We start from the raw sequence: 16,730 nt of genomic DNA, 5'->3' as shown, positions 1-16,730 counted from the left end.
AATAAATAAAAAACTGTGACTTACTGTCCAATCAAACTGATGATAATTGTTTTTTTCTTTTTTTGTTTTGTTTTGTTTTTTGTTTTGTTTTTTTTTTCAGTCAGGGTTTTTCTGTGTAGCCCTAGTAGCCCTAGCTGTCCTGGAACTAGCTCTGTGAATAAGGCTCGCCTTGAATTCACAGAGAGTTCTGCCTCAGCTTCCCGAGTGCTGGGATTAAAGGCATGTGCCACCACTGTCCGGCTGGTTTTTCTTTTTAAGTTGGAATTATGACTAGTATTTATATTTAACATTTTTGTACATTGTTATGAAAATATTTATCTTTTGTTTCAGAATGAAATTCACTAGAATTAGTACTCCCAAAAAATCTAAGAAAAAGTCCAAGAAAATATCTAAGAAATCTGAAACAACTGAGGGAGATCTCACTTCTCAGAAGAGAAAGGTAATAAAAGTACTGGAATCCTGGAGGTGATACTGTTTCCTTAAAAGACCAGCACTATTTACTAGAAGTCCTTCCAAAAATGGTTCCTCTTGTTATAAGTCATTAACTACAACCTATGCCATTTATTCCCTGTTCTTCTTGCTAGTTCATAAAGATGTTAAAATCTCACTGTGGGCTGAAGCCTGCTGACCTGAGTCTAATGATACACACACACACACACACACACACACACACACACACACACACACCAATAGTGTATACTATGGGATTGTATGATTGTATTAACTTGGTCTGTTTGGGGAATCAAGGGAACAGTGCTGAGATGTGTAAGGCATCCTAGGTTAAGTGTTTTACCCCTGAACTTTATCCTCTGTAGTCTTTTTGCTTCTTTATTTTGAGACATAGTCTTCATAAGTTGTTTAGCTGGCCTTGACCTCTTATCATAGGGAAACAGGCAGGCATTGAATATGTGATTGACTTGCCTCAGTCTCCCTATGTGGTTTTTTTTTTAATTTCTTTTCTTTTCTTTTATTTAATTAATTTATTTATTTATTTTTGATTTTTGAGACAGGGTTTCTCTGTAGTTTTTGGTGCCTGTCCTGGAACTAGCTCTTGTAGACCAGGCTGGCCTCGAACTCACAGAGATCCGCCTGCCTCTGCCTCCCGAGTGCTGGGATTAAAGGCGTGCGCCACCACCGCCCAGCCAGTTTCTTTTATTTTTATTTTCTGTGTATGGGTGTTTGCCTGCTTGTGTGTCTGCACCACATATGTGCAGTACCTGAAGAAACTTCAGATCCCCTGGAACCAGACTTACGGATGGTTGTGAGCAACATGGGTGCTGGGAATTGAGCCCTGGTCTCTTGGAGAGTAGATAGTGTTCTTAACTGCTGAGAAACCTGTGCTTTTATCTACTGAACCATCTCTCTAACCCCTCCATATGTGTTCTTAACCCCTTTTATGAAACAGGGTCTCCCGGTATAGACCAGTCTGGTTTCAAATTCACAGAAATCTACATCCACCTGCATCTGTCTCCTAAGAGCTGGGATTATAGGTGTGCGTCACCACACCTAGCCCCCAGTTCTGTTCCGTTTTATTTTTGGTTTTACAAGACAGGGTTTCTTCATGTAGCGTTGGCTGTCCGGGAACTCTCTCTATAGACCAGGCTGGCCTCAAACTTACAGAGATCTGCCTGCTTCTGCCTTCCAAGTGCTAGGATTAAAGGCGTGTGCCACCATTGTCTGACTCTTGGTTGGTTATTGTGATGTAAATAAATTTTTTCTATTATATATTTCTGTTTTTTTCTGTTATCAAATATGAAATTCTTTCTGTGATCTCAATATTCTAAATTTTTGCCTAGGCAAGCAGTACTTCAAAAAATGTATCCAAAGCAAAACAACTGATTGAAAAAGCCAAAGCTTTCCGAGTCATCGGATCAAAGGCTGAGGAAACAGTGGTGCCCTTGAGGCGGTCCTCCAGGCACCAGGCACCTCCTGAAAGGGAGAAGTCACCAGAGACAGATGTAAGTATTCCAATGTCTGTGATATAGTCGTTATTGTTTTGTTTTAGGAGTGGGAGAAGGAGCCCTTTACAGAGGTGTAAGGTCACATTCAATAGCCTGGATGTGGTGGACGTTCCGCTTTAAAAGCCTTTGGCTTACAGGATATAGTCCAGTTTCAGGTCTCTCATGGTGTCCTGTACAATTCTCCCCATTCCTCAAGCAGTTCTTTACCACAGTCACTGAATTTCACTTCTCCCCAGAGAGCTCAGCTCTTACTGCTTATTTACACTTTGAAATTCACATTCCAACTACTGTCTTCTACCTGAGGATTCGCTACTCAACTTTACTATCCTGCTAAAAGCCACTACCTCCTATTTTTAAAAACAGTTTTATTGAGATATAATTTACATGAGGTATAGTTGTCCATTTAAGTGTACAGTTCAAAACTGAAAATGTTATGGTGCATACCTGGAATTGTAGCACTATGGAGATAAAATAGAGGAATCAGAAGTTTGGGGGTGATCCTCATCCTCAGACTATGCGATAAGTTGGAAGGCAGCCTGACCTATGTGAGACCATGTCTCAAAAAAAAAGGAACATTTGCAGTTTAGTGTCTTTGAATATATTCAGAGTTGTGCTTCTATTATAATCAATTTTAGAAAATTTTCTGGATTTTTTTTGTTTTTGTTTTGACTTTTTTTTTTAAAGATTTATTTGTTATGCATACAGTATTCTCAGTACTCTGCCTGCATGTCATAAGAGGGCACCAGATCTCATTACAGATGGCTGTAAGCCACCATGTGGTTGCTGGGAATTGAATTCAGGACCTTTGGAAGAGCAGGCAGTGCTCTTAACCTCTGAGCCATCTCTCTAGCCCTTGGTTTTGACTTTCTCTAGGCAGGGTTTCTCTGTGTAACATCCCTGGGTGTCCTGGAACTAACTTTGTAGAGATCCGCCTGCCTCTGCCTTCCAAGTGCTGGGATTAAAGGCATGCGCCACCACCACCCAGCAAATTTTTCGTTTTTAGAAACAGGATCTTTTTTATAGTTTTTCAAAACAGGTTTCTCTGTGTAGCTTTGGGTGTCCTGGCACTTGCTCTGTAGATTGGCCTCAAACTTACAGAGATCTGCCTGCCTCTGCGCCACCACCACCCAGCAAAATAGGATCTTATTATGTAGCCCAAGGTCCCTCAAATTCACCATCCTTTTGGTTCAGCTGGTATTGTATGTGCCGCTATGCCAGTTTAGATTATTTTTGTTACCTCCAAAGAAGACACCATTCCCCTTTACTGTTCCATGTGACAACTACTTTATCCTCTTTCTATTTCTGTAGACTTTCTATTCTGGACAGTTCATAAAACATTGTATTATATAATATGGGAGACCACTACCAACTGAGCTACAACCCCAGCCTTCTTTATCAATTACCCTTTATCCAGTGTATCCATGCTTTATATGCTATCTACCCATTAGTTATTTAGTAGCTACTTCAGTTATCTGATCAACCGAGGTAGTATTAACAGTGCTTGTGTTCAAGCATTCTTATTTTGCTTGATAGTGGCTCCATAGTGTAAGAATAGTAATGCTGGCAATCTGGGTACAAAGTACTGGAAAAGGTGAAAATCCTTCAGTTAGTAAGTAAAGAAACTGGGCATGGTAGTGCATGCCTTTAACCAGAGTACTCACTCCAGACAGAGGCGAGTTTGAGTTTAGCCTGGTCTGCTGAGCAATTTCCAGGACAACCAGGGATATACTGTGAGATGACCCATTCAAAGAAAGTAAGAAAGACAGAGAAAGAAACATATATGCTAACATTGCAAACATCTATAGTAAGAAAGAATCTTTTATCTGTGAAATTATGAAGAAAAAGGAAATTCTTTCAGCTTCACTGTCACACCTCAATCTATGAAAGTTGTGGTTGCAGGGTGTGTTATCAGATATGTGTGTGAAAACAACCAAGCTCAGAACCGTCTGAGGCTTAGGGATTCATGGCTTATTGGAATCTCCATGGAAAAGGGAAAATAATGTATTAAAGTGTTTCTTTTTTCTTCCTTGTTTTGTCTTAGGACTCTGTAATACTAATAGATTCAAGTCCAACTATAAAACAACCAGAGAAAAATCAGAAGAAACTTAAGAATTTGAATGATGTACTAGGAAAAAAAGTTAACAAGCCTTCTAAAAATGTTCCTGGTAATTGGATTTAATACTGTTTGATGAATAGTAGAATGTTTGGGGGCAATTAATTTTGAAATTTCTGGTGCAAAGATACTGTCTTGTCCCATAAAATAGAAAATTTAGGTGTTTTGTTTGTTTTCTTTCCTTTGAAACATGTTCTCACTATGTATCCCTGCCTGCAGAGATCTGCCTGTGAAATGGTGGGATTTAAGGCATGTACCATCATGCCTGGCTTTGTTTTGTTTTGTGGGTCAGGATTTCTTATCTCTAGACTAGTTATTGAACTAGTCTATTGAACTAGTTATTGAACTAGTCTAGAGGCCAACATTGAACTCATCTTCCTGTGTCCACCTTTAAGTGCTGGGATTATAGTGTGTGCCACCTTACCTGCCTAATTATTTCCGTTTTGAGTAAGTTTTTCAAAGAAAAATTGAGCGTCATTTTTTTTTTCCTGAGACAGGGTTTCTCTGTAGCTTTGGAGCCTGTCCTGGAACTAGCTCTTGTAGACCAGGCAGGCCTCGAACTCACAAAGATCCACCTGCCTCTGTCTCCCGAGTGCTGGGATTACAGGTGTGCGCCACCACTGCCCAGTGAGCATCATATTTTTTAAAAACTGTTTTGGGACATATTTTAAATTATTGTATTTCTGTATATATACTTAGCAGCTGCCAAACTTGACTACAATTTTTTTTCTGAGTTCATTAAAACATTTCCTTATAGTTAGGTGTGGTGGCACATGCTTTTAATACCAGTACTCCGTAGGCAGATCTCTGAGTTCCCGAACAGCCTGGTCTACACAGCGAGTTCCAGGATAACAGAGAGACCCTGTCTCAAAAAATCCAAAGCAAACTAAACCAAAAAACCATTCCTTATTACTATTATTAATATTGGTATTTATTTATTTATTTTGAGGCAGGGTTGCTCTCTGTAGCCTTGGCTGTCCTAGAACTAACTCTGTAGACCAGGCTAGCCTGGAACTCAGATATCCACCTGCCTCTGTCTTCCAAGTGCTGGGATTAAAGGCGTGCGCCACTACTGCCCGGCTTATTTATTTTTAAAGATTTATTTATGTGTTGTATGTATATGAGTGCTTGTACAACTGCATGCCAGAAATGGGCATCAGATCCTTTTATAGATGGCTGTGACTGGGAATTGAACTCAGGACCTCTGGAAGAGCAGCCAGTGGTTTTTGTTTGTTTGTTTGTTTTGTTTTGTTTTAGAGATTTATTATTATGTATATAACATTCTGCCTCCATGTATGCCTGCATGCCAGAAGAGGGCATTAGATCTCATCACAGATGGTTGTGAGCCACCATGTGGTTGCTGGGAATTGAACTCAGGACCTTTGGAAGAGCAGTAAATGCTCTTAACCTCTGAGCCATCTCTACAGCCTTCAGCCAGTGTTCCTAACCACTGAACCATCTCTCTAGTCCCAGCTATTTTTTGAGACAGGGTCTCACTGCACAATCCTGCCTGGTCCGGAACTCACTATGTAGACCAGGCTAGTCTTGAACTTAGAAATCGACCTGCTTCTGCCTTTTAGGAACTGGGGTTAAAGGTGTGCCTGACCTTGTCTAACTTTATTTTTATTTTTATCATGTGTGTTTGTGTCTGTGTGCTACTTGGATGTGGTGACAAAGAGACCCAAAGAGAACCTCTTTCCCTGGAGCTGGAATTGGAGAAATTTGTGAGCCTTCCACTGTAGGGTGTTGGTTACCCAACTCAGGTCTTCTTGAAGAACTCTGTGTGTTCTTAAATCTAAGCTCTTTCCCCAGCCCCTGCTATATTTGTTTTTTTTTTTATTTGTTTGTTTTCTGTTTTTCGAGACAGGGTTTCTCTGTAGCTTTTGAAGCCTGTCCCGCCACTAGGTCTTTAGACCAGGCTGGCTTCAAACTCACAGAGATCTATCTGTCTCTGCTTCCCAAGTGCTGGGGTTAAAGGCGTGCACAGCCACTGCCAGGCTTGCTTGTTAATATTTAACATCAAAACATTTAAAATGGGGCTGGAGAGATGGCTCAGCAGTTAAGAGCACTGGCTGCTCTCCCAGAGGCCGTGGGTTCAATTCCCAGTACCTGCATGGCACCTCACAACCATTTGTAACTCCAGTTCCAGGGAATCTGACACCTTCATACCAAATGTACATAAAATAAAGATAAAAAAGTCATTTAAAATGTTTGGGCATTTTCCTAGACGTACTGAGCAAAACTTTAAGATGTGTATTATGGAATTCTGCAGTTAAAAATGAAAGTTGCCCAGGGGACTCCAGTATTACCAAGTGGATGAAACATTATTAAATAGCATTCTAATAAATAAAAAGTAAGGTTTCTAAAAATTTTTAAAGATAACTGAAGGTACGTGGAGATGCTAAACATGTAATACTAACCCAAGTATTGATTTTTCTAAGGAAAAATGAAAATTGCTCCTTTATTTCTTGCCAAAAAGACTAAACGATCAGCCATTCCTGTCCTTGATTTGGATGACAGCAGGTCAGTCCAATACAGATATATAAACATTTAATATTTTATGGAATACAATGTGTATTTATTTGTTTACTTTAATTAGATGTCAGTGACCATTTGAAATATTTTTATTTTGCATGTGCATATATATGTGGTATGTTTATATAGCATATTCGTGAGTATCTGTGCTCATTTGTGTATTTATGTACTTGTGTATAATTGTTCATGTTTGTGTAAATGGAGATCAGAGACAGGAAACAGGAATCTTCTTCTGTCACCCATCACCCACCTTCTAGGTGGGTACTGAGCATCGAACTCCAATCTACACACTTTCATGGCAAATGCTTGACCCACCTGAGTTCTCTTCCTAGCCCTCTGATGAAATTTTAAAACATATTGATAATGCTTGCACTACTGGTGAAGGTCTTAGATTTTTGTAAAGGCTTTGGGGATATTACACATAAAGTAGCAGAATCATTAAAAAGAAAAGAACAGCCTAAACTATCAAACTTTGTTCATGACCTTTATTTAATATAATGTCTACAATTTACTAGGCACCAGGAGTGTTAAGGAAAACACAGTGCCTGTCCTCACGAGGCTATATAGTCTCCAGGGGGAATACAGTCTATAATTAAACATTAACTGGCTGAACAAATGAAAAACTGAAATTGTGTTAAGGAAGGCACAAAATTTTATTAGTTTATATTAAAGTGATGTTTGGTCATTTCCCTGACAAAATGATACCTGACCTCTGAAGGAAAAGCAGCAGCTTTAGTGTTCTAGCCAGAGGGAACTATGAGTGCAGAGTATATGAGTGCAGAGTACTGGAGGCTGTAAGGAATGTGCTCAGCACCAGTGATGGGAAGGAAGGATGCTCTAGAGGGACTTGAGTTCCAGAGCAGGAGAGGATGGGAGAGTAACTGGAGAGATAGGTGCCATACTAAAGAATTCGCTAAAACTGATACAAATACATGAAGGGTTTAGGCATGAATATATGGGTAAACAGATTTGGGTTGTGCAACTTCAGTGTGCCTTCTAGATGAGTCTTATGACTGAATAAAGAGCCAGATACATGTTGGTAGAGTACTTTGTCTAACATGCACGGAGCTTTTCTTTCTTTCTGTATATCTCACTTTCATTGCTTCCCGTGTCTGACTTCTTGCCCAGGTGTGTCCTTCTCTTTCTCTGTGTTTTCTTTCTTGTTTTCTTCCCTCTCCAGCCTAGATTTCTTCTCCTATTCATTCTCTCTGCCTGCCAGCCCTGTGTATCCTTTCTCTTTCCTAGCTATTGGCTGTTCAACTTCTATTAGACCAATCAGGTGCCTTAGTTAGACAGGTCAGTGAAACAAATGCAACACATCTTTACATAATTAAACAAATGCAGCAAAAACAATAGTAAAACACCTTTACACAGTGAAAGTATATTCCGCAGCATAAACAAATGTAACATGTCTTTGCCCAGTTAAAATAATATTCCACAGAAGGCTAAGTTTTTCTGATTACAATATAAATGCTTATTTAACAACAACAGCAACCCTCGTGCTGGGGGTGTAGTTCACAAGTAGAGTGCCTGCATCATAGTACAGCCCTGAGTTTGCTTTCTATCCCTACACCAAACAAGGACAAGGAAGAGAACTCCCACCTGATGAGAATCCCAGTTAGCATTTTGGTGGGTGTCTTTTAAGACAGTTTTTTTAAATGTATACATATTTGTCTTATTTAATTTTATAACATGAGTAGATAAGCAAAAGAGAATTTTACCCGCTAATTTTTTTGGTATGTTTAATTTTGAATTTTTTTTTAGACTTAATTTTGTATGTGTGTATTTTGTATGTATGCATGCCTGACTGTGTTGGTACATTCATATTTTGGCGTGGGTGTGAAGGGTCAGAGGAACTTGTGAGTTGATTTTTTCCTCTATGTGGGTTCCAAGGATGGAACTCAGGTAGTCAGACTGGTGTGGCAAATGCTTTTACAGTGAGCCATCTCACTAGCTTGAAGATAAAATTTTAAAATGTTTATTTTCTAGTTAATTTTCTTTAAATTTATTTATTTATTTATTATTATATATACAATATTCTTTCTGCGTGTATGTCTACAGGCCAGAAGAGGGCACCAGACCTCATTACAGATGGTTGTGAGCCACCATGTGGTTGCTGGGAATTGAACTCAGGACCTTTGGAAGAGCAGCCAGTGCTCTTAACCACTGAGCCATCTCTCCAGCCCCTAATTTTCTTTTTTTAAAAAAATATTTATTTATTTATTATGTATACAATATTCTGTCTGTATGCCTGCAGGCCAGAAGAGGGCATCAGACCTCATTACAGATGGTTGTGAGCCACTATGTGGTTGCTGGGAATTGAACTCAGGACCTCTGGAAGAGCAGTCCTCTTAACCTCTGAGCCATCTCTCCAGCCCCCCCCTCTTTTTTTCAAGATTTATTTACTTATTATGTATACAATGTCTGCCTGCAGATCAGAAGAGGGCACTAGATATCATTACAGATGATTGTGGGCCACCATGTGGTTGCTGGGAATTGAACTCAGGATCTCCAGAGAGCAACCAGCACTATTAACCTCTGAGCCACCTCTCCAGCCCTTCTAGATAATTTTCTAGAGAATAATTGTTCTTTAAATTTTTTTGCATTTATTTATTTACTCATTTGTGTGTGTGGTATATGTGTGTAGGGCAGAGATTTGGTTTTTCACTACTACCATGTTGGAACTGGGGATTGAATTCAGTTCATCACTCTTGGTAGCAAATATCTTTACCTGCTGAGCCTTGCACTGGCCCTAAATAGTTTATTTTACTTTATTTATTTATTTTGAGACCGGGTCTCAGTGTGTAGCTCTGACTGTCCTGGAACCTACTATGTAGACTTGATCCACCTGCCTTGGCCTCCTGACAGCTGAGATTCAAGGCATGCATCACTACACCTGGCTATTTAAGAAAATTTTTTTTATTACAATTACATCTATTTATTTACTAACATTGTATAAACACATGTACCATAACATGCATGTTGAGATCCGAAAACAATTTGTGGGAGTTGATTCTCTCCATGTTGTGGGTCCTTGAAAATTGAACTTAGGTTGTCCATTTATTCCTTTAGATGCTTCTAACTTTTGCTTTTATTCTTTCAAATTTTCTTCAAAGTCAAGATTCATCAGAACAAACTCAGGATTGTGATACACAATTTAAAGCAAAGCGTGATTTTCTGATGAGTGGTTTGCCGGATTTACTGAAACGACAGATTGCAAAGAAAGCTGCTGCACTAGATGCATACAATGCCGCAAGTACCAGTTTCCAGAGGGTTGTTCATGTGCAACAGAAGGATGATGGTAAGTATGTTTATTGTGTGTGTGTTTATGTTTTTGTTTGTTTGTTTAGACAGGGTCTCTCTCTGTAGCTTGACTGGCCTGGGACTAACTACAGAGACCAGGCTGACCTCAAATTATTTTTGAGCCAGGGTCTTGTTTTATAGCCCAGTCTGGCCTTGAATTTATATATCCTGGGCCTGAAATTTCGCAGTACTTCTGCTTTAGCCTTCTGAGTGTTGGGATTGTAGACATGAGCCCATACCTGCTAAGTATTTATTCTTACCCTGTGACAATTAATCTGATACTATGTAAGGAGTTGTTAAAAAAAAAAAGTGGGGGGCTGACTGGGTGGTGATGGTGCACACATATAATCCCAGCACTTGGGAGCCAGAGGCAGGATCTCTGTGAGTTAGAGGCCAGCCTGGTTTACAAAGTGAGTTCTAGGACAGCCAGAGCTACACAGAGAAACCTGTCTCAAAAAACAAAACAAAACAAAAAAAGGGACCAGTGGATGTCCCTGGTTGATACCTGCCTGCATATGGGAGTCAGGGGTTTGATCCTTAGCACCACAAAAGGTAAAAGTGAGGCTAAATCTTAAGGATAGTGGCACACACCTGTTATCCTAACACTTAGAGGTTGACAACAGGAGTATTAAGAGTTTGGGGCCAATGAGTTGGAGGAATGACTCAGTGGTTAGGAACACATATTGACTCAGTGGTTAAGAACATGTATTGCTCTTTGCAGAGGATCTGGGTCCGAGTCCCAGCACCCACATGGAGGCTCAAATCCACCTGTAACTCCAGCTAAAGTGGATAGGGCTTATTGCATTCAGGAAGGAAAACACTGCTCTGTCCTCAGTGAGCACCTGTACACGTGTACTACACATACGTATAAACAGGCACACTCATACAAATAAATAATCCCAGCATTTAGGAGGAAGAAACAGGAGAAACTCTGAGTTTAAAGCTAGCCTCTCTATATAGCATGTTCCAGGCCAACTAGAGCTACATTATGAGATCTGTCTTTAAAAAAAAATAAGAAATACTTTTTTTAAAAAAAATAAATTTTTGTTTGTATTTTATTTTTTGAGACAGGGTTTCTCCATGTAGCCTGACTTTCTCAGAACTCACTCTTAGACTAGGCGGCCTCGACCTCATAGAGATCTGCTGCCCGAGTCCTGGGATTATTAAAGGTGTGCCTCACCACCACCCAGCAATAAATAAAAATTTTTAAAAAGAAGAACATAGGGTAGGCTTTCTGATTTTATGGCATTTTTATGGTGATTTTAGTGACTACAAGTATATTTTTCCTTTTTTCCTTAGTCCCTGGAATCATTTACTGATTATGCTCCCATGCAGAGCAAAGAAGGCAAAGGGATTTTTATTTTATCCCTTATGTCATCCTTGCGTTCCTTCTGTAAGGGACCTTGAATGAATACTGTTTTAATGTTTAAACTTGGGCTTCCTGTGAGGCTGGGTCTGACAATCTGTAGTTCATAGCCTGTCGGGTACATAGCAGGTTAGTACCAGCCTGGACTCCATAGTGAGGCTCTGTCTGAAAACAAGCAGGATTAACAACAAACAAACAAAAATTAAAACCTAAGACTCCAAATCAGAATGCTAAATAGTACCTTGGTTTTTTTTTAATATTTATTTATTATGTATACAATATTCTGTCTTCATGTATACCTAAAGGCAAGAAGAGGGCACCAGACCTCACTACAGATGGTGTGAGCCACCACGTGGTTGCTGGGAACTGAACTCAGAACCTTTGGAAGAGCAGGCAATGTTCTCAACCTCTGAGCCATCTCTCCAGCCCAGTGCCTTAGTTTTTTAACCTACATATTAACATTGATTTAAAAAGAAATAAGCTTGCTGGTATTTGCTCATTTTTGACAAATTAAAGAGAAGATGAGGTAATTTTTATTAATTGTTTTTTTGGTGGCGGTTTTGCTATGAAGCTATTGAAGTCTTGTGCTCTGAGCCCTGTGTCAGCCTCTCAAGTGTTAGAATTGTAGGAGCGTACCATGGCATGGCTGAGCTGTGCACTTCGTTTACTCTGTATTCACTTGAGTATTTGATATTTTGTTAGAACTATGTAGCTACTTTGGTTTGTTTGCTTGCTGGCGTTTTGCTTTTGTTAATTGGTTTTTGCTGGGAATTATATTCATAGTCTCATATATGAGATTTGTCAGGCCTTTTCATGTTTGCATGCTTGATAGTCCATAAATAAACAGTGTATAAATTAGGATATTTCTATGTTTTTTAGGGTATTGGTTATGGCATTTGAAGCCACCATCATGTCCTATGTTAACTGAATTTAAAGAACTGAATACTAAAGTAACAGATCTCTCAAAATGTGTTGTTGCTCTTGGTGAATTTTCAACATTGAATTCAAATCCAAGAAGTAATTCAGCTGTTGTGGTAAGTTCAGAGTAACTATCCGTGATTCCATGGGTTATTCTTTCCCGGCTTTCAGAAGAAAATACTCAGCTGTTTAGCCTAGGGGCTCTACTTTAAAAAATAAATCGAGTTGAAATACATATTCTCAGCCAGGCAGTGATGGCTCACACCTTTAGTCTCAGCACTCAAGGCAGAGGCAAGAGGATTTCTGAGTTCGAACCCAGTTTAATCTAACAGAGCTAGTTCCAGAATAGCCAAGCCTATGCAGAGAAACCCTGTCTCAGAAAAAGAGAAATACATATTCTCTTTAAGGAGTCATAGAGCTTTAAAAATACATATATGTATATACTTAATTTTATGTTTATGTGTTCCTGAGGGCATGTATGCATACCATGTGTGTACAGCTGCTCTCAGAGACCAGAAGAGGGCATGGCATGCCCTAGAACTGGAGTTAACAGGCGGTTGTGAGTTACCTAATGCTGGTGCTAGGAACTGAAGCCAGGTCCTCTGAAAGAACAGCAGAGTGTCCCTAACCACTGAGGCATCTCTCTGGCCCCTCACAAAGCTTTAAAAAAGGCATCAGAATAATTGTTGGGCGATATTAGCACATGCATTTAATCCCAGCACTTAGGAAGACAGAGGCAGGCTGATCTCTGAGTTCGAGGTCAACCTAGTCTACAGAGTGAGTTACAGGACAGCCAGGGCTACACATAAAAATTCTGTCTCGAAGAAAAAGAAAAAAAAAACCATCAGAATAATTAATAATAGAGCCAGGCATATGGATACATGAGTATAAATCAAGCATTGGAAGGCTAAGGCATGAAGATGATGAATTTAAGGCCAGTCTGGGCTATACTGAAATCTTGTCTTTATTTTTATTTGATTTTGAGAAAGTGTTTCAACTTCATTGTTGCATTGTCTGGAATGGAGCTCACTATGTAGACCAAGCTGACCTCAGACTCACAGAGATTCTCCTGCCTCTGGGATTAAAGGTGTATACCACCATGCCTGGCAAGATACTACTTTTAAAAAAAAATAGAGTAAAAGGCAACTTTAACAGAATATTAGGTTCTAGGCAGGAAGCTTTTGGTAGTGTTGTGGCTAAGGTCATAGATGATATGGGCTTGTTATTGTTCATCTTGTTCTTCATTGCAGTCGATGAGGACAAGGAACGATTTTACTAAAGAAGTAAGAAATCTTTTGCTGGAGGAAATAAAGTGGTCAAATCCTGAATTTTCTTTAGGAAAATATTTTCCCTTGCTTCTAAAAAAACGAATTGAGCACCAGGTACTTTCTGAGGGTCATGGTAAACAAGGTTAGTGATAATCATTGTCTTTTATGTCTACATTTGAGTTTTGTCTCTTTTTTTGTTTGTTTGTTTTATTTTGTTAAGACAGTTATTCTATGTAGCTTTGGCTGTACTGGAGCCCACTTTGGACCAGGCTGGTCTTGAATTTAGAGAGGTCAGCCTGCCTTTGCCTCCTGAAACTTGGGATTAAAGACCTGCACCACTACTATCTGGCTTACATTTGAGTTTTGAAAAGATGAAGACCCAGCCTTTGATGCTTAGAAGTGGTTAGCACAGACAACTGTAGCAAGGGATATTGATTAGGCGTGCAGTGTAGTGTTTGCTTCTGCTAACTTCCAGAGATCCCAACCCTGGCAGATCTAGTTATGCTAAAATGCTAATCACTCATTAATGAAGCCTTAAATGAGGTCATTATAACTTATGCATCTCTTACAGAAGGCAGTCTAAATATTAATTAAGGTTTTCAGCTTAATGTTGTAAGACTATAGGATATTTGTAAGTAATAGGAAGATTATTGGGTATTGAAAATTGTTTTTGTTGATTAGTAAGCACGTCTATTTCTCTTAATTCCCAAAATAGCAAGTCTACAACTACAGCTTCATGTCACTCAAAAAGAAAGCAAAAGGAAATGTGTGGAAACAGGAAATCAAAAGTCAAAAAGAAAGAAACCAAATGAATATTTATTGAGCCCAGAAAAGATACAGAAGTCAGAAGATCTTGACAAAAGGATCAGCTCTTCTGGGATAAATCTAGATTCTTCCAAAGGTATATTTCTAAATATCTCAGGGAAGAAGTGAATTGCTTTAAGAACATGTAAAGTCAAGACAGAAATAGTAGATAATGATATTCTGATAGTAGATGATGACAGAGTCAGTAGTAGCAGAAATACTCTCCTGGCAAATTGGGTTTTTCCCCCCTCGTCTTTGAACACCTGATTTTTAGCCTCTCAGTGCCCACCCCATTTTGAGACAGGCTAATTTCAAACAAAGATTACCTTAAGCTTCCTGCCTCAAACTACCAAGTGTCAGGATTGTAAGCATGCCATTTTTAGGCATATTTCTGGGGATCGAACCCAGGCTTTAGTGCATGCTAGGCAAATATTGTATCTACTGAGCCACACTGTGAACCTGTAACCTGTCATTCTCCCTTACCATTCTCACCATTTTTAAACAATGTAAACACCTTCTGTTGGCCTTGAACTTACTCTTCTGTCTCAGCCTCTCAAACACTGTTAGCTGACACAGAAGCATATTAACATCTTGGTGTTTAATTTATGGTTTCAGTTCCTATATAAATATACATGCTTTTTTGTTTTTATACAGAAGGTCCTGCTGTGTATCCCTGACTGGCCTTGAACTCATGAGTATTAGGATTGTTGGCATCCACCACACTTTCCTTCTACTTAGGGTCTGTTTTTTTAAGCCAGAGATCAGCCAGGACTGGTGATGCAGGCCTGTGATCCAAGGTATTTAGGAACCGAGTCAGAAGGATTACAAGTTTAAAGTTTTACCTGTGCTATAGCGTTGAGTTGAAGGCCAGCCTGAGAAACATAATGGGAACTGTTTCTGAGGCTATGGCACCGTGGTAGGTCAATCCCCAGATCTATAGAAGGAAATGAAGGGAGGGAGGGAGGGAGGGAAACAAAGCCCATAATCATACTATTCATATTGTTTTTCAGTATATTTTGCCTTTATACACATTCCTGTTCAGCATATATGTATATACACACACACACGTCCATACATCTTGTGCAAAATATTCTATTGAGTTGATTTTTTGTTGTTGTTGTTGTTATTTTTTGTTTCTTAATTTTTTTTATTTGTTTTGTTTTGTTTTTGATTTTCGAAACAGGATTTCTCTGTGTAACCTTGGCTGTCCTGGAACTCACTATGTAGACCAGGCTTGGCCTCGAACTCACGGATATCCACCTGTCTCTGCCTCTCTATGAGTGCTTGGATTAAAAGGCGTGCGCCACCACCACCCGTTTTTTTTTTTTTTTTTTTTTTTTTGGTGGTGTTTTTTGTTTTGTTTTGTTTTGTTTTGTTCTGAGAAAGGGTTTCTCAGTAGCTATGGAGCCAGTCCTGGAACTTGCTCTGTGGACCAGGCTGGCCTCGAATTCTTGGAGATCCACCTGCCTCTGCCTCCCAAGTGCTGAGATTAAAAGTCACCACCCGGCTTTTTGTTTATTGAGACAGGGTTTCTCTCTGTACTGGCTGTCCTGGAGCTCACTCTGAAAGCAAGCTGACCTCAAATTCATAGATCCTTTTGCCTCTGCCTTCTGAGTGGTGGGATTAAAGACATATACTACCACACTAGATTCTATTGTGTTGATTTAATTCATTTATTTTATATACAATTTATGGAATGTTTTAATATTTGATATGGCATGTCACCTACCATTTTATTAAAAGAAATTCTTATTATTTTTCTGGGGGTGGGGGTTTCTCTGTAGCTTTGGGAGGCAGGGTTTCTCTGTAGCTTTTGGAGCCTGTCCTGGAACTAGTTCTTGTAGGCCAGGCTGACCTCAAACTCACAGAGATCTGCCTGCCTCTGCCTCCCGAGTGCTAGGATTAAAGGCATGTACCACCACTGCCCGGCAAAATTCTTATTTTATTTTATGTGCATGGGTGTTTTTCCTACATGTCTATCTGTATACCACATTTGTAGATGGTGCTTGCAAACGCCGGAAGAGGGCATTGGATCTCCCAGAACTGGAGTTAGACAGTTGTGAGCCATCATGTGGATGTGAGAAGAACCTTGGGTCCTCTGGAAGAGCAGCCAGTGTTCTTAGGGTCCAGAGAGCCATCTTTCCAGCCCCCTCACCTACCATGAGGGATATTTTTATGAACTAAGTTTTTTAAGTATCCTATAAATTTTCTCACCTTTATAAATCCCATTGAGATTTTAAGTTTTCATTGGTTGGCATATTAGTTTGGTGAGAATTGCCATCTTGGGAATCATCTATGTTAGAAGTGTAGTCTTTGTCTCTTTATTCAGATTGACTTCATAGATCAGAGACTGCTTTTGTTCTTTAGCTAGCTTACTGGTTTCTGTACTACACTCTATTCTTAATTGTTCATATGATCAAATATGGTAACTTAAAATGTAGTTTTTAAAGGTTGTGATGCAC

At 39.4% G+C, this 16,730-nt stretch overlaps 1 protein-coding gene across 1 annotated transcript in view; it reads left to right on the top strand.

Annotated features, from left to right (window-relative positions):
* Positions 1-16,730, top strand: part of Atad5 (ATPase family AAA domain containing 5) — a 54,044-nt gene that overhangs the window by 10,503 nt on the left and 26,811 nt on the right. Inside the window, exons 3-10 of the mRNA XM_085695487.2 lie at positions 331-439; positions 1,797-1,958; positions 4,003-4,126; positions 6,516-6,597; positions 9,726-9,910; positions 12,158-12,312; positions 13,447-13,606; positions 14,180-14,365. Of these exons, the coding sequence (XP_085551613.2) occupies positions 331-439; positions 1,797-1,958; positions 4,003-4,126; positions 6,516-6,597; positions 9,726-9,910; positions 12,158-12,312; positions 13,447-13,606; positions 14,180-14,365 (1,163 nt within the window). The remainder of the gene's footprint in view (positions 1-330; positions 440-1,796; positions 1,959-4,002; positions 4,127-6,515; positions 6,598-9,725; positions 9,911-12,157; positions 12,313-13,446; positions 13,607-14,179; positions 14,366-16,730) is intronic.

This window comes from Myodes glareolus, chromosome 9 (assembly GCF_982192425.1).
Source record: "Myodes glareolus chromosome 9, mMyoGla1.1, whole genome shotgun sequence".
In the NCBI taxonomy this organism is placed as follows: Eukaryota; Metazoa; Chordata; class Mammalia; order Rodentia; family Cricetidae; genus Myodes; species Myodes glareolus.
The sequence above is the reverse complement of the archived record's forward strand: the minus strand, read 5'-3'. Positions and strand labels throughout refer to the sequence as shown.